Here is a 24,625-nt window from a genome sequence, read left to right on the forward strand (position 1 = left end):
CTGAGAAGCTAAGGCAGGATAGCAAGTTTGAGGCCAGCCTCAGCAACTTTAGCGAGATTCTGTCTCAAAATAATAATAAGGGGGGCTGGGGCTGTAGCTCAGTGGTAAAGCACTCGCCTCACATGTGTAAGGCACTGGGTTTGATCCTGAGCACCACACAAAAATAAAGATATTGTGTGTTCATCTAAAAGTAAATACTTTAGTAATAAAGAGGGCTGGGGATGTACCTCAGTGATTACGCCTCCCTCCCACCAGCCAAAAAAACAAAGGTCCTGCCTATATTACTCATTGTTTTCTATTTCACAGCCAACCATATTCCTAAGAGATCTACTTTTCCAAAGAGGGAAGTCCTGAATCATGTTTTACACATACTTCCCCAATTCCAGTACTTATGTTTATATAAAAATTTTTAAGGAGCAAAATATTAAACAAATGGAAATATTCTTTTTTTAGGTGTAGTTGGACAAAATACCTTTATTTTTTTTAATGTGGTGCTGAGGATCGAACCCAGGGCCTCGCATGTGCTAGGCAAGTGCTCTTCCGCTGAGCCACACTCCTAGCCCCCATATTCTTGTTTTTTAGGCAGAATCTCTTTATATACCCCAGATTCAAGTGATCTTCCCACTTCAGGTTTCTGAGTAGCTAGAATCTTGGGGTTTGCTTGTTTGGAATCAGGATTGTTTGATCACAAGTAATAAAAATTACAGAAAATGGGATTTTCTGGAGTATATGAAGTAGCTCATAGAATTCAAGGAAGAGCTAAATCAGTCCTTAGGAAGAATAGGAACTCGCATTACTTAAAATCACCACTTTTAGAAAGTACTCTGAAATTCTAAAGGTCTTTTCCAATTCAGTTCAAGATAATTTTTATTTTATTTTTAAAAAAATATTTTTTAGTTGTAGATAGACACAATTTCTTTATTTACTTATTTTTATGTGGTGCTGAGGATCAAAACCAGTGCCTCACACATGCAAGACAGGTGCTCTACCACTGAGCTATAACCCCAGCCCTTAAGATAATATAAAATCAGCAAATTTAAAGCTTAAGGACTTTCTATATTACAGAAAAAACAAACAAACAAACAAAACCCCCAGAAACTGAACGATTACTGTAAAGTATTAAAAGAATGATTTACAGACTGACTGTTCATTGATCTCCCCCTATAAGAAGAGTTACTATTTTCTTCTCTTGTAGGGTCGCATTGTCCAAGTTTACACTACCTATTTACTCTCTTAATGCCTCCTCTACTGGCATTAATTGCTTCATAAGCAAAAGTCATAGGCAGTTTGAAAATTTTATTTCATTAACTTAAAAGATGAACAAAATGTGTATTTAAAATCTTATTAAACATTTATCTGACATACATAGAGGACAAACAGGATTTCAAGTAACTTATGAGACAGTCTACTGCCATTTAAAAATATTCTTTTATCCACAAAACCTCTTAATTGAAAGACAAAACAAAACCTCCAAAGCAACAAATATCTTGTCTTTTATACTGTACAAATGTTAGATGCAAACTTCTGATTTATTTATTTCATTGTCAACTCTGATGATGAAGATGGGAGGTATAAATGTTCCCAGTTCAGTCAAATGATGAAAACAAAAAGCTGTTTCCCTCAGATACAAAGAAGTCTTCTTCATTCATGTCTCTTATAGCAGGATCACATACTTGATGCTCATACCAGATCACTTCTTCTTCTTTCCTTTCCCTTTTTTACTTCCCTCTCCTTGCTGAAGACTTGGGTCACCACCTCCTGTTTTTTGTGTCCTTGTTTTTAGCTTAGGTATCATTTCTGCTGCATACAACATTACTGATTTACCTAGGAACCAGAAGTTAGGTTTAGTATATAATCTAAGAAATAAGACATAAAAGATCATTAACTTGAATATCGTAAAGTCTAAGAAACTGCCACATCAAGAAAATGGGAAGACATTTTAAATAATCAAATGATCATAAAGACAGTAACTTGCTCAAATCAGTGCTTTTGCTGGAGAAAATACTGAGAGCAAGAAAAAAATATTTACGTGAACAAAGTAAAATAAAAACATTAAGTTTGAAACAAAAATTCTTTGTTTTGTTGGGTGTGATAATGCATATCTGTAGTCCCAATCCCAGCAACCTGAGAGGCTGAGGCAAGAGGATTACCAGTTTGAGACCAGCCTCAGAAACTTAGTGAGACCCTGTTTCAATATAAAAATAAAAAATTAAAAGGGCTGGAGATGTAGCTCAGTGGTAAAGTGCCCCTAGGTTCAATCCCCAGAACCAACAAAACAAAACAAAAAACAAAAAAATTATGATCTTGGTTCTAGTAATTGGCTGAAAGATCAATGAAGAACATATCTAAATACAACAAACTAAAAATAAGAGTCAGACTATCATTATAACTTAAGCTTCTGAAACACAGGGTCTCTCAGCCTTTTAACAACAACAAAAAAGTCATTAAGCTAAACAGATCTTATTCATATGCCCAGACAATCTATACATACATGCACCCCTGCTATGCCCACCCCAACCAGTTACTTTCCCTACTCCAATAAACGAAGCTCCCCAGCTTTGCTCTTTTTTAGTGACTATTATCTAATTAGAAATAAGAAGCAACCTTTTTTTCAACCACAATTTTTACTTCTATTTCCTTTTTCTTTTTAATATTTATTTTTTAGTTTTCGGTAGACACAACATCTTTATTTTTTATTTTTATGTGGTGCTGAGGATCGAACCCAGCACCCCGCACATGTCAGGCAAGCGCGCTATCGCTTGAGCCACATCCCCAGCCCTTACTTCCATTTTCAAATCAAAAGCTCTTTTTGCTTGTTTTTGGTCTTTTGAGAGAGTATAAGAAAATGTCAAAGAGAAGAAAAAAATACATTGGAATGTATTATCTGTCACATCTGAGTCAGAATCTTAATATATAACAATACCTACCAATCCTGATAGAATTTGGTATATAAGAACCAATCAATGGGCTGGGGATGTGGCTCAAGCCGTAGCGCGCTCGCCTGGCATGCGTGCGGCCCAGGTTCGATCCTCAGCACCACATACAAACAAAGATGTTGTGTCCACCGAAAACTAAAAAATAAATATTAAAAAATTGTCTCTCTCTCTCTTAAAAAAAAAAAAAAAAGAACCAATCAATCTGAATTTGACTAAAAACAATCACATTGTCAAATTTCCTGTCATATTGTTTTTAGTTGAATTAAACAGAAGAGTTTAATTAAATTGAAGGAAAAAAATTAAATAGCTTCATTTCTTAAAATTAAAAATAAAACAAAATTTCAGAAAAATAAATAACATATAAACACTTACCTTACCAATACTCAGAACTAATAGTTTGTTATACTGGTGTCTAATTTTGTTTTGATTTTTTTGTCCCCCCACCCCAAATAAAGTATTAGAGATGATGCTAAGACTTCCCTAAACTCTCCACTCCCCACCCCCACCCCACTGCTTTAAAAAAAAAAAAAATACAAAAAAAAAAAAAAAGAAGTGGGGTCTTTCCAGTACAGTTTATTTGGGGTACTGGGGATTGAATTCAGGGGCACTTAACCACCAAGCCACAACCCCAGCTTATTTTGTGTTTTATTTAGAAACAGGGTTTCACTGAGTTGTTTAGTGCCTTGCTTTTGCTGAGGCTGGGTTTGAACTGGCAATCCTTCTGACTTAATCTCCTGAGCTGCTGGGATTACAGGCATGCACCAACCCGCCCAGCTTTCAGGTACATTTTAAAAACATTTCTACAAATAATATACCTATTCATCTTCAATAAATAGCAATTTTTATCTTTAAATTTACCGAAGTGGTACCGTACTATGAACATATTTTTGTTCACTCAATGTTGTTCTTTAGATTTATTAACAAGAGAAATTATTATTAACAGACTTCAAAGGTCTCTAGGATCTGAAATAGCAACTAACATTCACTGATTTATTAACTTTATACTTTTTTGCGGGGGGTGGGGTGGGGTGTTTACCGGGGATTGAACTCAGGGGTACTCAACCACTGAGCCACATTCTCAGCCCTATTTTGCATTTTATTTAGAGACAGGGTCTCACTGAGTTGCTTAGCACCTTGCTTTTGCTGAGGCTGGCTTTAAACTCATGATTTTCTTCCTGCCTCAGCCTCCTGAGCTACTGGGATTATAGGCATGCGCTACCACACCTGGCTAACTTTATACTTTTAATCTGGGAGCAATGACAGTCTTCTAGAAGTTTATAAAATGCTCATCATATAATTAGTAAGTTTCATCACATTCTCAGAGATTCTTAACCTAAAAGAAATTAAAACTACTGTTTACCTCTTTCCATAAGCAATAGTCTTTTCTCTAAATTAATATGTAGAATGTTAATTCATTTATACCTTTCAAAAGGTCAGTTTTAGAACCTCTGTTGTGTCATAGAAGAAAAACATATTCCTAAAGTTTATTTATTCATTAAAAAAAGCTTACGTGATGGGAACTGTACAAGACAGAGGCTGCCATCTTCTTGTCTGAGCTGGACCCGGACTCTGCCTCTGTATTGAACATCACGATTCCATTCTCTAGAGTACATTTTATTTTTCTAATGTAAATAAAACAAAACAAAAACAGGCTTTTAAGAAAGTCATATCAATGAGTACAGAAAATAGTGAAGGAAGAATCACATCATACCTCAACAAACACATTAAGTCCAACTGCTGAGCATACATCTTGAATCTCTGTAGCTGTAGGATTTTCAACAGCCTGAACAGTTAAAAACAAAAACATTAAATAGCTTAGCTTTAAGAGAATACTGTTATACAGTTGTATAAATCACTTTAAATACTATGATCAAAACATGTACCTAGGAGCTGGGACTGTAGCTCAATGGCAGAGCACTTGCCTAGCATGTATGAGGCACTGGGTTCAATCCGCATCACCACATAAAAATAAACAAATAAAATAAAGGCACTCTGGCCATTTACAACAAAACAAAACAAAGATTTATCTAAACCCTATCTTTTCTTACTAGGTACAGTGTTTTCAATTTTAATTTTAAAAATCCCTGGGAATTACACTGATTCATACTTGTGTGTCTTTCTTCCAACCAGAACATAAATTTAATGAGGGCAATGACTTTGTCTTATTCACCAGTATTTTCTCTAACATCTAGATTGGTACTTTGACTATAGTAGGTGCTTAATGAATATTGACTGGTTGAACACATATAACCACTTAAGAAGCAGTATCTAATAAAGTTTAATTTATGTTTCCCTATGGCCTTGAAATTTCATCCTATATGTATGTGTGTGTGTGTGTATATTCCCCCCCCAATGGAAATAAAAAAATATGTTCATCAAAGACAAGCTCAAGAGTGCTCACAGCATTATTTGTAATAGCCCCCAAATTAGAAACAACCTAATTAATCCATCAAGAGAACAAAGGAATGTAGTATACTGCTGGTAGTGGTTTCCAGCAAGGGAATTTTACTTTCCTCCCCACTTTTCAGACATTTGGCTATGCTTGGTGATAACTAGAAGAGATGGATATTTATCATCTAGTTGGCAGAGGCCAGGGATGTTGCTAAACATTATAAAATGCACAGGACATACCACTATATAAAGAATTATCTGGCTCAAAATGTCAATGATGTTGTTGTTGGGAAACTGTTACAGAGCAGTGGGAATTAAACTACACTCAAAGGGTTTAGGGGTTAGCTCAGGGGGACAGCACATGCTTAAGCATGCACAAGGCACTGGGTTCAATCACCAGCAAAAAAACATAAAAAATAAACAAAAACCTACACTCAAAAATGTGGACCAATCTTATAAGCCTAAAGTTCAGTGAAAAGAAGACATAAAAGTACACAGCAAATAATCCTATTTATATAAAATTCAAGAACAAGCAAGTATAATGTACGGTGCTGGAAATCAGGATAGTGTTATCCTTATATAAGAGAACATTTTGTGGAGGGGACACTGACTGGGAAAAGACATAAGAAATCTTCCTATAGCTGATAATGTTTTTAAAATTTGTGGGCTTGTTACCCAGATGTACTCCCATTGTGAAAATTGCTTGAATTATTAAATTTATATATGTTATATATAAAGTTTAAAAAATTCAGCCATTCTTCTGACAGAATCTGTCACAGTGGCTTGACAGGGCATTATTCCAGAACAAGTGCTTTGGTATCTCTTTTCACCTGAGGCAGCAAAGTAGACTTTACACACTGAAAAAGCAGCAAAATGAGAGACATTAAATAATATAAAAATATTTAATTCATTGCTTCAGACCAATTTGCCTTAAACTTGTCATTAGATTATACAATGTAAATGACTCTTTAAATGTAGAATATGGCTAGTAGTGGCATGTAATCCCAGCAGCTCGGGAGGCTGAGGCAGGAGGGGGATCACGAGTTCAAAGCCAGCCTCAGCAAAAGTGAGGCACTAAGCAACTGAGTGAGACCCTGTCTCTAAATAAAATGCAAAATAGAGCTAGGGATGTCACTCAGTGGCCAAGTGCCCTTGAGTTTAATCCCTGGTCCCCACCCCCAAAATAAAAATAAAAATATTCTATGACACACTGGGCATGGTGGTGCAGGCCTGTAATTTCAGTGACTGGAGAGGTTGAAGCAGGAGGATCCCAAGTTTGAGGCCAGCCTTAGCAACTAAGCAACACCCTGCCTCAAAAATTAAAAATAATTTCTTAAAAAAATAATTTTTACCAGTGGCAAAGCACCCCTGGGTTCAATCCATATTACAAACAACAAAACAAAACAAAACAAGTAAGAATGTCTTTAATTTGGCATTGGGCAATTTCCAAACTGAAGCCAACAGACCACCTGAAAACTTGAGTTTTCCTATCGCAAGCACTCTACCACTGACTACATCCCCAGGACCTGATTCTTCCCTTTTAAAAAGTACTAAAGTAAATTTACCTCTTTAAACTGCAGAGCTGGGTGGCACATGCCTGTAATCCCAGCCACTAGGGAGCCTGAAGCAGGAAGACTGCAGCCTCAGCAACTGAGGGAGGCCATAAACAACTTAGAGAGACCTGTCTCAAAAAATAAATAGAGGGCTGGGGATGTGGCTCAGTGGTTAAGCACCCCTGGGTTCAATTCTTGGTGAAGACTGTCATAATTATGGTTAAAACAGACACTCCCCCACCCCATTTTATTCTTTACAAACACAGGTTCATTAAGAACTGTTTCAAAAATCCCTTCAACCTATGCAACAGCGTCTTTCCGGCTTCATCAACATTAAGGAAAGCACTCTAATCTTGGCTGCTGTTCTCCTTAGGCCTTAAAGAAATGAAGTGAAGTAAAAGAAACCTTTGTGGCCCGTTAGGACAACCTCCCTGTCCTAGATACCAGTCACCACTCACCTTACTTATGGGGATCCTCCTTCCCTCCGCGATGGTCTTCTTATTATTTAAATAAGCAGGATAGATACAAATAAACCTGACACAGAAGAAAGAAGCACAGCTGTTATAACTAGAGCAGTGTTCCAGTCACCATCTTCGTGGCAGGGACATTTACACTATTAATTGCTTAATTAATAGTTTTTCTTTAAATTGCCTTTTACTTAATTCACTTAAAAAGAAAACTATTCATTATCTTATGGAAAAATAGAACACTATTGTTAGAGAAGGTTAAAAACAACAACGAAAACAAAAACCGATACGGTAACTGTTAACGTTAAGCAAAGCTGCCCGTCAAAAGTTCCCGAGGGTGGAGTCCACCTTTCTGCACAAAAGCACAGCGTAGGGAGTATTAAAAACTTTGTTATTCTAACTCATGACCTCGTAGCACCTCAAATCCTCTTTTTCTGATACAAAGACTGAGATACCTAGGCTCGGGAATTTAGCGACCCTGCGAAAAGCTTCGTACTGCAGGCTTCCCGGCCAGGGAAAGACGACGTGAAGTCTGAGGCTCACGTCGAGCGCAGGGGGCCAAGTCCTTCTCAAGATCTGGGGGTGGGGAATTGCGGCCCAGCATCTGCGGCATCGCAGCAAGGCCCCCCTACCCCTTTTTTTGGCCCCCAGCTCAGGACTCACCTGTCTTGGTCCGCCGGGGACCGTGAGGCGGCGCAAGCCATGTCCACAGACAGCACAGACTCCGCCCACAGAAAATCAGCCAGAAGTTACGAAACCACCCGCTCTTCCGGCGGAACTCCGGCCCACCAAAGTGGCCCTGCGTTCGCTGCTTTTCAACGCCGGTTTGTTCCAGCACCTGTCACTCGGAGCCGTGACGTCTGGATTGACGTGGCTTGTTAATCTTTCTTCTCGCGAGAAGACTGAGAACTATTCCTTTCCATTTTTCTCCCTTTGGAGTGCTTTAGGGGCGTGGATTATCATTTCTTTTTTATTAATTAATTAAACGTTTCCTCGTTCCCCGCTTCACACCAAAGTTGGGTGATACTATTTACGCTCGCCCGTGGGTGAAGGCTGTAAGCTGATGGGAGTCTGTGTAGTATGAAGCGGAAATACAAGTTAGAGCAGGCAAGGAAATGTTTTTTTTATGTTTAATTTTGTTTCCACTCCTACTTCCCGCAGATTGAACTTTTTTTTCTTTCTTTTTTTGTGTGCTAGGTATTGAACCCAGGCCCTTGTGCATGCCAGGCAAGCACTCTACCAACTGAGCTGTACCCCCAGTCCAAGATTGAACTTTTTTAAAGTGAAGGAATTAGCAAAATTTTTGGCAGTTGCGTTTCAATGTACTGTATGTTAGAAACTTTACTATTCACCTTTTAAAACGTCTGAAGGACATCTTATAGACTAAAATTAATCATGATTTTGTATGCTTTGTTGATGTGTAGGGAGAGGAACACTCTACCTCCATTTTCTTAAGAGTTCCAGCTGGCTCCTAGAATTAAAGCGACATAAGGTGGATTAAAAGGAGAAACGGATAGTGCAAATTTAATGTCGTACTGTAGATTTAACAAAAAAATAAAGATCCAAAGAAGCAGGGCCAGTTACTTATATACTGCATTATACAAATAATAGTGTGAAGAAGCAACTAAATCATTTGGGTAGGCGTAAAAGATGAGTTATTATCAAAATCTGTACGGAATCCTCGAGAGTAAGGACAGTGTCTTTCACAGGGGAATTTCATTTTTTTAAAAATGTGAACGATCGTTTTGAACCTGCTGTTTTTCAAATGTCTGGTTTACTTAATATGTCATTGAATAACATATTTTAACCTCTTCAATTGCAAAGCATTACTTCACAGCATTTCTGTTCAACTAAACATACCTTCATTCCTATATTAGCAGTGGCTGTTTATTCCATATTTACAATGGAACTTTTCAAAGAAACAGACAGGTAAGACATTTACTTTATTTATAGATTAAAAAAAAAAGACTAAAGAACCAACTAAACAAAAATCTCCCCAAAAGCTGAGTCTCAGTGAGGTTGGATTTGTCCATTTGCAGTAATAATGGCTGAGCATAGATGCTCAGGGCATCAGTCTCTCTCCCTCTCTGTATATCTCTGTATCTATCTATCTATAGGTGATATAGATATATAGAGCTCTCTTGTTTTTTTTTCTGTATATGCGCGCGCGTGCGCGCGCGCGCGCACATACACAAGAAATTAAGGAGATGGTCTGAAGTTTAATGCAGTAAACTGGTTACCATGGAATTGTTTTTTTAGAGCCATTTAAGTAATTGGGGACAAAAGGGCAGTATTGGTGGTTACTTTTTCGGGTTTATACACATTAAGGGAATTAATGACAGAGATGATGGAGCTAATATTATTTAGTGCCATTTCTTTTTCTTAACATTTTTCAGTTTTCGGTGGACACAACATCGTTATTTTATTTTGTGTGGCGCTGAGGATCGAACCCAACACCCCCCCGCATGCCAGGCGAACGCGTTACCTCTTGAGCCACATCCCCAGCCCTACTTAGTGCCATTTCTATGCCACTCTCGTATTTAACTCTACACTATTTCTGAAATACTGTTCAGGGAGAGAGGCTTGATTTGTGATATTGCAAAGTGAGAGAAAGTGATGGAGGAACAGCCATAATAAGAGATAAAACATCTGTTGAAGGCTTAAGATTAAAAGTATTTAATAATAAAAGACAAGGTTGTGGGTAAAAAAATGAAAACAGCTAGACTTACTAAAATTTCTTTTTTGCAAAGATAAAAATAAAACCCTGTAAACAGGGGTGGGGCTTTAGCTCAGTGGCAGAGTGCTTGCCTAGCATGTGAAGCACTGCTTAAAAATGAGCAAAGGCATTTTATCCATTTACAACTACAAAACTAAAAAATATTAAAACCATATAAACATACAAATAGGAAACAAAAGTTTATATATAATTTAAAAACCCAGACCAGTGTTGAAACATTTCAGCAGTAGTAAACATCAGAAGCTAAGAGTTCTGTGGAAAAAGAATTGTGACCAAAATTATACTTTGTGTGAAGGCAAAAAAAAAAAAAGCAATTTTAAACTAAGAGTAGAATTAGAAAGCATATCCCTAACTTAGCTTTTCTGGAAAAAACAAAAACAAAACAGGAAATATTTCAGCCAAGTTAAATTAATGTAAAGAACTAAAGAAAATCAAAGACACGAAATATAAACAATGATAAATACTGAAAACTGATACTTAGATTTAATTACTGATAATGATAGTGAAGTTAATTTTAATGATTAGTCTGAAAATTTAAAACAAGTGAATAAATACTAGGAAGGACAAAAGAATGAGGGTGCCAACTGAAATAGCAAACATCTCTTTCTAAAATCATCGTAGTCACTGCACTGCCAGGGTCTTCATTGGCCATGTTACCCCAGCTGGGACCTTGGACTCACACAATGTTGCTATGTTTCTCTTTCCTTTTGTTCTCTCCATCTCTTCTCCTCAGCCTCCAATTCCTGGACCACCCCAAGAATTTCAAATTCTTGCCTTTCTTAAGCAAACTTACTAAAATCCCCCTATCCAAATTCCAGGTTTATCTTTATAGATCCCCAAATCAAGGTCCTCAGCTAAAGGAAAGTACCTTCTGAGAACTTTTCTTTAACAGGATTCACTCTTACAAGAGGATGCTAAAGTTCCAGGTAACTGTTCTTTTGTGCAGATTAATTCCTGTTTCCAACATTGACAGTCTCACTGTTCCCATGATAATCTTCATTTTTTCTTTGTATGTCTAAATTTTCCCCTTCATTTGGAGATATATTATTTGGAACTTGAAGATTACTTCATGACTGATGTTTATCTTGTTTTCTTCATCGCATTTAATGCCTTTTCTTCAGAATTATGTTTTGGCATATATCTGCCATAACTGGCTTCTTTGCATTTGCCTGTGTAAGTGTGGTTATACGTTTGGTTTTATTCATTTGGGATCATTTAAAAATCGTTTGGTAATGCAGTACTTCATTTTTTTTTTTTTTAGCTGTAGATGGACACAATATCTTTTATTTATTTTCATGTGGTATTGAGGATTGAGCCCAGCGCGTCACATGTGCGAGGCAAGCTGAGCTACAACCCTAGCCCGATAGTGTTTATTTTATTATATGTGATCAGTACATTTATTTGGTACTGTTCCTCTACTTTATGCTTTGTTTTGATTAACCCTTCCTCAATTCCCCTTTGTTCTTTAGCATCTTATTCAAGTATCTTTAGTTATTTTAATGATTTATTTACTAGTTAAAACTTGGAAAAACTGACTTAAATTTTTTTTTCGTTGTAGATGGACACAACGTCTTTATTTTTATGGGGTTCTGAGGGTTGAACTCAGTTCCTCGCATGTGCTAGGCAAGCATTCTACCACTGAGCCACAACCGCAGCCCAACTTCTTTTTTAACATTGGGGTTTCCACTAAATTAAAAAAATTAAAATCATGTTCTTCCAAGTTAAAAATAACATAGTATCTGTTGACATTACTTATTTAGCATGTTTTTACCTCTTCCCTACCTTCTCTTGTTTCCCTATTTGTGTTGGAATAATCTTGAATTTAAAATTATTAAAATTATTAAGCATTTAATTTTTTGTTTATCTGGACACTTACACTGAGATTCATTGTCAGAGTAACCACAATTATTTATACTTTTTCTTTTTTTGGCAGGGGTAGGGTACCAGGGATTGAACTCGGGGGCTTCTGAATGCTGCATGTTGTTCTGTGGTGTTTTTCTTCTTTGCCATTTGGTGTTGTAGAAATCTGATGCTAATCTTTTTCTTAGGCAACTATTTCTCTCCTCACTAATGTTTTTAGAACATCTTCCTCTTTCTGGGCATGGTGACACATATCTGTAATTCCAGTGACTTGGGAAGCTGAGGCAGGAGGTCTGCAAGTTTTGAGGCAACTTTAACAAGGCACTAAGCTACTTAATGAGACCCTCTCTTGCTCCCCCTCCCCCAATAAGAAAACAAAAAGGGCAAAAGGTGCCTAGGATCTAGCTCAGTGGACCTTGAGTTCAATCCTTACTTCCAAACAAAATCACCACCAAAAGTAAACAAAACAAAAAAACACAAAGTTATCTTCTATCTAGAAATTTAAAAACTAAAGACACACCTAATGAGGGTTTCTGTTAGTTTCAGGTTACTCCAGGAACAAATTGAGTTTTATTCACAAGTGCCCCCATTTGGGGAAAAGTAGAACTAGGTCTCAGAAATGGCAGGGACTGCCAGGCATGGTGGTGCATGCATGTAATCCCAGTGACTTGGAAGGCTGAAGCAGGATCGCCAAGTTCAAAGCCAGCCTCAGAACCAGCGAGGCATTAAGCAACTTGGGAGACCCTGTCTCAAAATTTAAAAAAGGGCTGGACTCCCCCCCAAGAAAAACAAAAACAAAGCAAAAAACCTGTAGGGACTGTGGTGGCTCCTGACTTGCCTCTTACTTGCTTTATATGCCTCCCAGCCCCCACCAATCTGTTCCCATTTCCTCTTTTTCCTCTGTCTGCTTCCTCTTCTATTAGGCTCCATGATGTCAATTGTAGTAATCAGCCTATGTGAGCTTTCAGTTCCCACCAACCAGAAATTTTCTTTGTGACAACTTATTTCAAATTGATTAGCCAAGTCTTTTTTTTTTTTAAAGCTAGAACAAACAAGTCTTTGGATCCTAATAGGTAGTGTAAGTAGGGCACGTAATGTCTGGCATTTCTTTCAATAGTCATTTCTCACTAGTGTTGTTTTATATTCAGTGATCACTTTTGCTACTATACATTGAACATTTTCAATTAAAAAAGTAACAGATAACTTTAAGAGTAAGTGAACAGTCATAAATGTAGAAAAAAAATTACCCTGAATATCAGAGGAAAGAAAGTATATTTAGCACCAAGAACAATATTATACATATAGAACATACAGGTTAAAAGAAGCATCAATGGCCTAACAAAAAGCAGAATATACTTACAGACCACAGAATTGAGAACAGAAGGAAAATAACCTGGGGTAATACAGAAGCCACAGTCCATAGGCTTCAACATTACAAAGTAGTATTTTAAACTCAGCATAATATTAGGGAAATATGGTTAGTGGAAATGAAAAAAAAATTATACTATTTCAGCCACAGTGACTTTTGAAAAATCATTTTTGTTTGGTAAATTTTACCCATCTGACTACTCAAATCTTTCTTCAGCTCTGGGCAATTTACTTTTGCATTGCTGGCACTCCATTCTTTCTCTTAGATGAAAAGAAACCCCACCTGATTATATGAATTCAGATATAGTGCAACTGGTTCCCATCAGCAATGGACTCATCATTTTACTTAATTAACTTTGTGTAACATGATCCATATTATACATAATCAAGAAAAATATGTACTATTTGCTCCTTACAGCATATATCTTTCATTATTTCCCTCATTAACTTCCAGTGCCCTGGTAATTTATAAAGTTTATCCTCAATTATCAGACTGATTTGACCACATTCATTAAATATTAATAAACTGGATACATTTTCCTTTCATCTGAAACCAGTCTTCCCTCACCTCCAAGTTCCCATTTCCAGTCTCCTAATCTTATTGCCATTTCAAATTAAGATACTTTGGCTTTTACAATAATTGTTTCAAAGGGAATATTAGCTGATCCTTCAGACATAATAATGTAAAAATTAATTGTTCATTCATGTCTGGTAAGTTTCTTTCTTATCGGGAGATGGGTTATAACATATTGAACAGCTCAATATTCAAGTCTTAGGTCTACAGAAAGGAGAATCTGTTAGTAGATTAAAAGTTCAGTTGTTGAATATCTGGAGCCCAAGGCAATCACTCAAGGAGCTTCACTGTGGTAACTGAGGGCAGTAATTCCCAAAGCATGGTCCTCAGGACCAGCAGCACCAGCAGCATGTTTGAACTTGTTAAAATGCAAATTCTTGGGGCCCACTCTAAATCTACTCAGTCCAATTACCAGGGTGTGAGCTGGCTGTGTCATAAGCACTAAGATTCAAATGCACCCTTGGTTCAAAAACCACTGCCTTAGGATTTCTCTGTTGCAGTCCACAGCTAAATAGGGCACAGTCAATTCCATATCCCTTCCTTTTAATAGCCATCACAATTACTGACTTATCTTAAACCCAACACTGGGCTTAAACCCAGCATCAACTTGGAGTATTTGGCTTTGCTATCAGTTTTGGTAACATCTTGCCAATGTCTCAAAATAGAAGTGATTTGCCCCTTTACTCATTCAGAGCCATTATCTCTAACTAGAGGTTCTCATCCAGTGACCTTTTCCTCAAGGGACAACATACATTGGTTCTTCTCCCAGTAATGTTGCCCACAGGAATTCCAGTCTTTTTGTAAGTAGAAGGGACTCTTCTTTCATTTCCAATACAATAATACCTTTTTTAAAAAAAAAAAAAAAAAAAAACAAACTTGAATTGAAAGGCAACTTTATTCTAATTAACTAACACTTTTATCTCTTCCCACAAAAATACTTGGAAGTAGTTTATAAAAACTGGCATGCAAAAATTCAGACAAAAACAGATATGACCTAGATAAACATTGTATCCCTATTGTTTATGGCAGCCTTGGAGAACAATATAGAATATTATTCATAAACAATTTCAGAGAAGTTTTGAAAAAAATTTAAATAGATTCCAAAGATAAATAAATTGAGGTGTTTATAAAGTGGAGCAGTGGAAAGAGTACGGGCTTTGGAGTAATATGCTTTAGTTCAAATCATGGTACTTAATTTTCTGGCACTTTAGCTTTTAAAAAAACAGCCTCATTACCTGCAAGTTATAAACACAAGTAAAAACACAAGTTAGATAATTAACTAAATGATGTGATTTCAAGGGCACCAGGTAGGTATGCATACTCCCTGTCACCTCTTCCCAGTGCCCCACCACGCCTAAAAATCCTTTATCTTCTCCAAATGCAGAGTGCATGAATTTTATCATTAAAAATAAACCTTTCATTTATTCAACAAATATATGAGCATTTATCATCATAGTCACTTTTGATCTTTTAGAACAAACTCAGGGAAGATATATTAAGTAAATTATCTTTGCTATTATCAGTGTATTTTCCTTCATGAAAGAGGGCTCCTCCTGAGGTCAGTATAAGGAAGTGGGTACTTCACCCCACCCCCCTAACCAACTGTACACATCAAAAATAAAGTTTTTCTCAACAGGTAAGGATATTTAAATACTCCTCTGATTTTTTTCTTTTTCCCAATGCCAGGGCCTCTTTTGAGTATCTTAATGGCATTGTATCTACTTTTAAAGTTTCATGTGATTTTGTATTTTCTGAATATGGCAGAGTACTGATTATATTTGGCTGTAGAAAATATGCCTTAACAGGAAGGGTGATATAAGGTGTTGCATGTTAGACCCAGTAGCAACAGGGAAAAGATGAGGAGGAAAGACAGTTACATTATAGAACATGGAAGAAACTACTTGTACTAAGAATAATCAAAATTTCAAGTATAGAATTCTTTTAAGAAAAAGTGAATACTTATGTGGTCCTGTTATTTCAATGCCTAGACCTGTGCTAGGCAGACACTGATATATATGCCTCTGTTTTAACTGAGTTCCAGTGGAGTAAGGGGGGAAAAAGGGTGGAAAAATATTGAAAACTGAAGAAGTGCTAATCACATAAAGAAAAATTAAAATTTAGGAATGGTTAAGTGCCAACAGTCTTCTTCAATTGTTTTTATTACAGTAGGAGAAATTTTACTCTTAATGCATAGAATTTGAAGAAAAAAATTTATATAAGCTTTTAAAGAGGCCCTTTTGACAATTATTAGTACAAATGTGAAATAAGACCCTTCAAACAAATACCAATTTCAGTAATAGTTTACATACAGCAATAATTTATTCTGAAATGTTCATTTAGTTTCTGTTGAGACACAATTCATGTCTCATTAATAAAAGAGCAGCCATCTCACCTCAAATACCAGAATGTACAACAGTTACAGCATAGCAAAAATTCTACCTACTTTCAGATAAAATCTAGTTCAGGTAAAATAATTTCATTCAATGTTTTACAGTTACACAGATTTTTTTTTTTTGAGCACAAAATAGTGTAAATTGTTACACTGTAGCTATCTCTATGCACATCATGTGACCACAGAACTGTTAATCATAACTTCTGAAATTGAACCGTCATTTCATTCATGCAGTAATGCAAAGCAGGCTGGGTAAATTTATTCATTGGGAACCATATTACTGTGAATTTCACAGCCACATGATTAATTATGAAGTTAGATGGACTCACAGGACTAAAACAATTTTTTTGCATAAATACCAATTTCTCCCTGATGTAAGTTTAATTAGTTTATAATCTAGAAATGATTGATAACAGCAATATATCATATTTTCTATCTGTAGTGTTCATTATTTTACGACGAGCGATAACTGAAGTATGATGGGATGGATGCTACTTAAATATATGTAAAACATACTGTACAAATATACTTGGCTTTACCACTTTTTTCCCTATTAAGAGTGCCTCCCAAAATATGACCAGTGAAGACAAAGTATACTCTATCAAATATGGCTTCCTGAACAAAAACCCTCTAACAAGAATCAAACCTATTTACAAAAACTTTCAATCCTTTAAGCTTTCATTTAGAACAAAATTTCTATATAGCAGTTGTAATTAACACCTAATTTTCTTAGTTTTGTCCTTCCAGCTCTTTTAAACAGATGTCACAAGGTAAGACCCAGAATGGCGCTTAGGACTTTGAGTTCCACTGGATTCTGTGCTGTCAGTTTTTGAGTCTCTTTTTTTGGTGTTATTCACTGGTGTTGGGATCTGAGATGGGCGAGCTGAAGTGCTATCTGCGCTGCTTTTCCTAGGACTTGGGTTGTAATTAAAAGGAGTCACTCTGGCAGCAACAGTTCCACTAGGTGAACTGTGTTTGCTTGAGCTGCTTGAACTGAAAGGGGTACGCTCTGCTATAGAGCTTTCACTAGTCTCTGCTGCAGGAACAGGATTACTCTGTCCCTGTTTTGTCTCAGTTCCTTTTTGGTCTGGGGCATCTACCTGAATAAAGGAGTTCAGGCGGTTTTCCAAACCCATGGTGTGCACGGGAACACTGCCATTACCCCCATTTTGTTTTCCCTGATTATCCTTTAAATCTTTCACATTTGGATTTCCCTTTTCTGAAACACTGTCAATCACTGGGGGAGTATTACCTGTGGGAGATCTTCCAGATCTAGGGTTGTTAATGGGACAGTCCTCAATTCTCACCCAAACATCCTCTGTTTTAGAAACAGCAGGTGCCATTTGATAAATTAGAGTTTTTGATTCAGCACCATTTGTAGCACCCGAAGAAGTGTTCTGAGAAGTAATATTTGTGGGAGAAATTTCACTTTCTTTCATTTTTCTCCATGTTCCTTTTGTGGATACTTGGTTTTCTTTAGTTTGTTTTGTTCCTGAAACAGAGTTTACATGTTTTTCATCCTCACTTTTTGCTTTTTCACTGGACTCTGATGAGGCAGAAAGAATTGAAGACGAGCTTCCAGTTCTTCTCCAAGTGCTTACTCGAGGAAGGGATGATGAATGTTTGCTATGCTCACGCTTCCAGGTTCCTGATCTGTTGATTGGAAGTCTGGAAGGACTTTCAGAATGGGAGCGTGCTATATCATGACGCTTTGCTGGTCTTCCATCATTATATTCTATAGTGGGACTGAGATTGGGTGGAAGTTTTCGCCATCCACCAGTCTGAACAGATGAATGTGTGGAGAGAGACATATCAGGAAGGGAAGGGCTTAAAACTGGTGTTTGTGCCTGAGACCTAGTGGGAGAATCTGGTCTAGAAGATGGAGAAAGAGATTCAAATGAAGCAGATTCCTCCAATTTTCTCCTTAGGGTTGGGCTTGGAGCTTCTTTGATGAAAGTAGACTGACGTACTAATACAGGTCTCTCTGATCGATCAGATTCACTTCCACTTGATTTAGTTGAAGACATTCTAGAAAGTTCTACCTTTTTACTGGACCCATTGCTATTATTCATCTGGTTTAGTCCTTTGGAGGCAGACTCACTTCTTGGGATACTACTGGTATTCTTGGATAAGCCTGTTTGTTTGGTAAGGTTTTGTTGGCTCATCTGTCTGCCTGGAGATGTATATGACATTTTCCCAGAGCCAGAAGACTTAGTTGAAGCAGTACTAGGGGATGATGTTCTGGCTAGTTGAGATAATTTGTTAGGAGGACTTATTCCATTTCTACCAGGTGAAATTGAGTTTCGCCCTGGAGACTGCATAGGTCTAGTTAATGGTTGCTGGGCAGGTCTTGAAGGAGTAGAATCTCTAGATCCTGACCTAGAAGGCCCTTTATTTGACCCCCCTATTTGTGAAGTCTGCCTGGTAACAGGGCTTAATTCTGATTTCACTGATGGCTTGGCTCCTCTAGGGGAAGTGGTGGCTGCTTGACCTTCACTAGGGCTTTTGGAGGCTGGAGTCTTAAGGGGTGGGCCTTTTTTAGAAACAGGGCTTGTACTTGAGGAGCTATTTCGAACTCCCGGAATATGAATCATTGTCCTACCGCGAGAGATTGAAGGCATGTTTGTTTGAAGGGGCTGTTTCATTTGGCTGGAAATTTCTGAATTAGATCGAACTTTTCCAGTAATCAAGCTTTTATAAACTTTTTTTCCTCCTTTGATTCCTTTATTTTCAGATTCCATTTTTTTAGTTTCCAATGTACTTTTCTCCCCAGGCTTGAGAATTCGTGGTCCTTTATTACCTGTGAAAGGTTTTTCCTCTTGATCAGGTGTAAGATGAAAAGGTGATCCCAGAGAGATTCCTGATTTCAGTGAAAGAATGGAATCTGAATCAGATGAAGCTTGTCTAGATAAACACGCAGCAGCAGCAGCTTGATGCAAACTACTCACTATGGAATTTGCACCTTCTTGAATAGCTTTCCAATCAAAATTTTCTGAGTCAGGGGATAAACCATGCTCTGAATCTGGTTTCTGTATATCTTTCAAATCAAGTGTCAAATCTTCAGCTAATATGCCACCCATATTTCTGGGACTATGTTTTTCATTATCACCCTTGAGTCTTGAAGGCCTTTTCTTTTTTGGCATTGCAGAACTTATACATTCCTGCAACAGGTCATCTTCAGAATCAATACTAAGAGAACTGAGAGAACTGTTTCTTGAGAAACAAACAGGAGTATCCTCAACATGAAATGATTTAGGAGCATAACCTGATGCCTGGGGTTTACTTGGTTCTCCTTGTGAAGCAGGTGGCGCAGTCTCTTTGATAGGTTCATTTTGTTTGTTATTGTTGTTTTCTTGGTCAATGTCACTAAGAGAACTCAGAGAGGAATTACGAGAAAAGCAAACTGGTGTATTTTCAATAGCAAAATTCTGTAATTTTTCATCAGTTGCTGCCCCTCTATCTGGTATGTCTTTGGATGACTGAGGAAAAGTGGGTTGCTTCTGTAGTATGGATTTAGACTGGCCTCGACTTACTGGATGTTTTGTAACAGCTTGTGACTTATTAGATGATTGTTGGCTTGATGTTAGTTCTGTGAGGCTGGTAACTTTAGCTTCTGAATCCTTACTGTCTTTCCCCTTTCTTAATTCTGCCTTTTCCCTAGAAAGGTCAACATCATCATCATCAAAGTCTAAAGAACTTAAAGAATCATTTCGTGAAAAACAATAAGGAGTTCCTTCAATAGGGGTGTAATGATGAGGTGAATCAAAAGTAAAACTTCCTCTAACTCGATCTTCATTATTTGGTAGCTTATCATTGAAGTCCTTGGAATTAGTCTTCAAGTTTTGTTTCTTTGAATCTTTGTTGTCTGAGAAAGCTGGCTCAGCATTTAAGTTATTCTTTGAGTCTGTGTTCTTTTTCACACGTGTCCTATACTCAGTATTTTGTGGCATAGGTTTTACTGGTGAAGTAGGCTTCTTTTTCTTACTATCTATTTGATTTTTGTTAGTTCCAGATGAAGACACAGATGCTTGCTGGACCTGGTCCATTATCTTTTTCACTCGGAAAGGCTTGTGACTTTTCCCTTTGGGCATAGCAGAATTAATGCATTCTGCAAGAATATCGCCTTCCTCTGTTTTACTGTCATCCAATTCAGGCATAGTTACAGATGAGGTTTTTCCTCTTTGAGCCTCATCTGTACTTCTGCCTTCTGTAGGAATGGTATCTCGTTTTTCAAATTCACCTGACTGTGCCCCTGCTCTAATCCCTTCTCCAACAGCTAACTCATTTGGAGGGGATTCTATTGTAAGATCACTTAGAGATGTAGCTGTGGAAAAGTTTATAGGTGTCCCTTCTACACAATACACCCGTGGCATGTCATCTCCTGGTGTAAAACTAACATGCTTTTGTGCCTGTAACCTGTTTTGTGATGGAAGAAGTTTGTACACAGGCAGTTGACTTGGTTTCCTTGCCACAGGTGGAGGTAATTTTGAAGCAGTCTGGGCTAGCTTTTTGGCTTTGCGTGATGACTTTGTTGGCATCGCAGAAATAATACATTCTTCTAATATTTCAATATCATCATCATCTGAATCATCTAGTAGATCTTTTTCAGAATCAACAGGTTTTTCTGCCTCTTTGTCCTGGTTTTCATTTGATTCTTCAGGCTGCTCTGGTTCTGTTTCATTCCCATTGTCATTTTCATGAACTGGAGGCATTATTCTTAGCTCTACATCTTTCTGTATAAATGGTTCATCGAGGCTTAGGGCACTCAGGCTAGATGAACAAGAAAATCCATCTGGAGTACTCTCTGTGGCAAAATGTAACAAAGTATCAGCATCTGGAAGAACCTGGACCCTCTGAACTGCAGCATTTACAGCAGCTTGCTTAGGTCCACTCTCTCTTTTTTCAGTAGTAGGTACTTTATTTTTAGGTACCTCTCGCTTGGTTTGAACTGTCTGAGGAGGTGGTGGAGGGGTTTTACTTCTGCTTGGTGGCATGGTTTGTCCAGGGCTATCTGGAAGGTCACTGGGGCTTATAATGCCACTTACCATTCCACTGCATGGTTCACTCTGAACAGAGCTGGCAATGGAACGACTCTCGAAACTATCAAGTGAACTGACAGAAGTACATCTGCTAAACATGAGTGGAGTCTCCTGAACATAGTGCTCTGGTGGACTTTTGGGTGTCTGAGCACCACTTTTGGAGGGAGACTTGGCCCCTGAAGAAAATTCAACAGCTTTGTGTCTGGTTGATTCTGAAGATAGACTGGAAGCTTGGAGTCGACTGGGTTTGGTTCTAACATGCTGTGATACTGTTGGAACTTCACTTACAGGATCTTCAGTTGATCTAGTTACATTGTTCTCTTTTATTTCTGCTATTTGCAGAGTATTAGAAGAATCTGCTTCCTGTGTTGTCTGATCACATCCTATTTCATCTTCAGCTGATGACAAAGATGATAATGAACTGCACCTTGAAAAACATATTGGGGTGTCTTCTACACAGTAAGTCTGAATTGTTTCTTGGTTGATAGAGGGAACTTTGCAAGTGGTAGTTTTTTGAGCCTGACCGTTTCTATTCTGTGCTGAACTTGGATGTAACTGAGTTTGCCTCTTTGCATTGGATGAAGGTGTGGATGCCTTCTCACTGTTTGAAGAGATGTGTTCAGTTTTAGTGTTTTGTGCAGATGAACTCTTTGAAAATGGAAATGATGGTTTCTGTGAGGAAGAAATGTCAGTGGCATATTTTAAACTATAATCAATAGGCTGATCCACATGATGCTTTTCTTCATTATACTTTATGCTATAATTTGTTGGCCTCTCCTCTTCCTCATGCTGTTCTTCTTCAGAGTAGCGTTCACTATAGTTGGTTGGCTTATCATCTTCATAGTCATCTTCCTGACACAAAGACTGGTTTACATTTTGATTAATTCCATGACCAGAACCCACTCGATTTGTTTCTGAACCATTGGTTCCCCTTGACCTATATGGGGAAACACATTCTTGCTGTCCAAAATGTGGCTGGAACTTAAGGTGTTTATCATCAGTACTCTCAGTATATACAGGGTAAGTGGTATTTTGACTCCTTGATTGTCTCTGCTCATTTTGTTTTATTTCATCTTCTATTATGTGTTTTGGTCTTGCCCATCTTTCATTCTGTGAAGGACTTTGCCTTCCAGAGTTCAATTGCTCATCTGAATATTTAAGACTATAATTTATTGGTGTATCCAGTTCTCCATCATTATCATCCATATGATTTGCACTATGTATTTTATGGGCTAGGTCAGCTGGATACTGACCATAACTGCAAAATTTACTTTCATCATCTTCAGAATAGGATTCAACTGAAGGTTTCATTTGACCTCTTTTACCATAACCATCACTACTACTAACACTATTTAAACTATCATTTGAAGATCTTTTATATTCCAATTTAGCATAAGGCATAGAGCATGTCCTATTTGAATTTTCTGACTTAGTAAAATTGTATGTGTTTGAATGTGTGTGGGCAGTGGAACTTCTTCTTATTGCATTCCTTTCATCTGTCACACAATGTAATTCGGTGGTAGAACCAGAACTTCTGTCTTCCTGGGAGGTATGAATGGCTGATACTTCTTCCATGACTTTGGCAATTTGGGCTGCAGTGGTTGAGATTGGCAAACCTCGCTTTGAAGAGGTTCCTGGATTTTCTGTAGTTGGGTGGTAGCTGCTTAGGCCAATTCCTCGCTCCCTCTCCAAACTTCTATCTTTTTCAGAACGAGAACTATCTAAACTCCCCCTTGATGAAGAGGAGCTGGGCAATACTGTAGTATTCAAATATGGTGAAAGAACAGTCATATTTCCAGTATTAAAATTGTCTGATCTATTATCATCATGTCGATTGGTGTCGAAAACGTAGTCACCATAAAGATTTTGCTTGTGTCTTTGCTTACTACGATGAGATGCCTTAGGACTTAAATTGTCAATATTGTCAAAAGTTTCAGATAAATGCTGAGCATCTAATTCTGCTTCTAGGGCTTTCTGTTTCCTAACATGAAGAGATGGCAAGCTTGAACCAGGAGACATAATATTGGCGTCCTTATATTTTGCAGGTCGATTTGCCATGAGATTCCTTAAAGCTGCAGCACTTCCCATAGCAATCATTTTGTGCTTTGAATGAATGAGATTCTTGAGCATGCTAACAGCCCCCATATCCCATAATGCTTCCTGGTCTTTAGGATTTCTTGCCGAGAGATTCCACAAAGTTCCACATGCATTACTGACTATTGTCAAACTGTGAGATTTCAAGTGTTGTAACAAAGTTTGTAGGCAGTTGTTCTCTCTTAGGATTTGCCTGGAATAAAAATAAGAAATCACAGAGTGAAAAAAAAAAAAAAATCTGTAAGATAGAAAACAAGTAAATCTAAAGATAATTTTACTAAAAGTTAATAGTAGGCATGTTAAAATTATACCAATTATTCTATAAATTTCAAGCATTCACATCTTTTGTTCTTAGTTCATTCAATGTTTATTGATTAAAAATACTCATCTGTCAGATCAAAAGAAGTGAAAATGTGATTTTCTATCTATTCTACATTTCCTATTCTGATCCAATAGCTTAAAATACTCTTGCGGGGGGGGGGGGCAGGTACCAAATACATTTATTCTTTTCATATGGTGACAGTTTTACAATTTAAGTATCATAAATATATCATGAAATCTTAAACTGAACAGGAACTTTGTGGTAATTTAGCCTACACATGCAAGCCACAATGTTGACTACTAATATCTTGGAAGAGGTAAACAGAACTGATACATTTTTTATGTAGTCAGGGAGCATACTTTATGTACATATCAGCAAACCTACTTTCTAGAGTAATCTCTATGTCTCCAGTTTAATTTTCTGACATGTTATCTTTCTTACAAGTACTCTTTGGCAGATTGTGTGTATTGTCATTATTTTGAAAAATAATGTGAAGTAAAGGTTTTCAAAATATTTAAAGCATGTAAATACAAGGGCTAAGAATCAGCATAATGAACTCTGAGACTTGAAAGAGCAATAGCTAGTTTAATGCATGGAAAACTGAAGTTCATTGACAGCATATTCAGCTTTAGTAGGCCTTAAAATAGACTGGCAAGGGTGCACAATAAACTTTAATGTGGTGGTCTTTTCTCAATAGTCCAGTAGTCAACTGAGTACTTACTGAGTTTACGAAATACTTTTTGCGTAGCAGGAAGGAATATAAAATCTTGAAGTTTTACATCAAAAACTTAAATAAAAAGATGTTTATATTCTTGTAGGCTCTTCTATTAAAAGAACCTGATGCTCTTTTTGAAAACAACAGGAATAACACAGGATACATTTAAAAAAATGA

General features: G+C 37.2%; 2 protein-coding genes and 1 long non-coding RNA gene across 7 annotated transcripts in view; 1 reads left to right on the forward strand and 2 right to left on the reverse strand.

The window, feature by feature from the left end:
* Positions 1 to 1,276: 1,276 nt before the first annotated feature.
* Srp19 (signal recognition particle 19) lies at positions 1,277 to 8,084 on the reverse strand. Its single transcript, XM_027927953.1, has 5 exons — positions 8,011 to 8,084; positions 7,339 to 7,414; positions 4,648 to 4,719; positions 4,447 to 4,558; positions 1,277 to 1,824 (listed from the first exon to the last, which is right to left on the reverse strand). The coding sequence occupies exons 1-5, from the start codon at positions 8,049 to 8,051 to the stop codon at positions 1,691 to 1,693; spliced, it is 435 nt and encodes a 144-aa protein (XP_027783754.1). The 5' UTR covers positions 8,052 to 8,084; the 3' UTR covers positions 1,277 to 1,690.
* Positions 8,085 to 8,284: 200 nt separating this feature from the next.
* LOC139705778 (uncharacterized) overlaps positions 8,285 to 24,625 on the forward strand; it is an 87,114-nt gene continuing 70,773 nt past the window's right edge. Inside the window, exons 1-3 of the long non-coding RNA XR_011707603.1 lie at positions 8,285 to 8,454; positions 9,225 to 9,276; positions 21,660 to 21,776. This is a non-coding gene — a long non-coding RNA (uncharacterized lncRNA). The remainder of the gene's footprint in view (positions 8,455 to 9,224; positions 9,277 to 21,659; positions 21,777 to 24,625) is intronic.
* Positions 14,763 to 24,625, reverse strand: part of Apc (APC regulator of WNT signaling pathway) — a 121,179-nt gene continuing 111,316 nt past the window's right edge. For all 5 annotated transcript variants that reach the window (XM_071612341.1, XM_071612340.1, XM_027927630.3 and 2 more), the window contains one exon: positions 14,763 to 23,604. In XM_071612341.1, the coding sequence (XP_071468442.1) occupies positions 17,031 to 23,604 (6,574 nt within the window). In that variant the 3' untranslated portion in view covers positions 14,763 to 17,030. The remainder of the gene's footprint in view (positions 23,605 to 24,625) is intronic.

Source organism: Marmota flaviventris, chromosome 5, assembly GCF_047511675.1.
Source record: "Marmota flaviventris isolate mMarFla1 chromosome 5, mMarFla1.hap1, whole genome shotgun sequence".
NCBI lineage: Eukaryota > Metazoa > Chordata > Mammalia > Rodentia > Sciuridae > Marmota > Marmota flaviventris.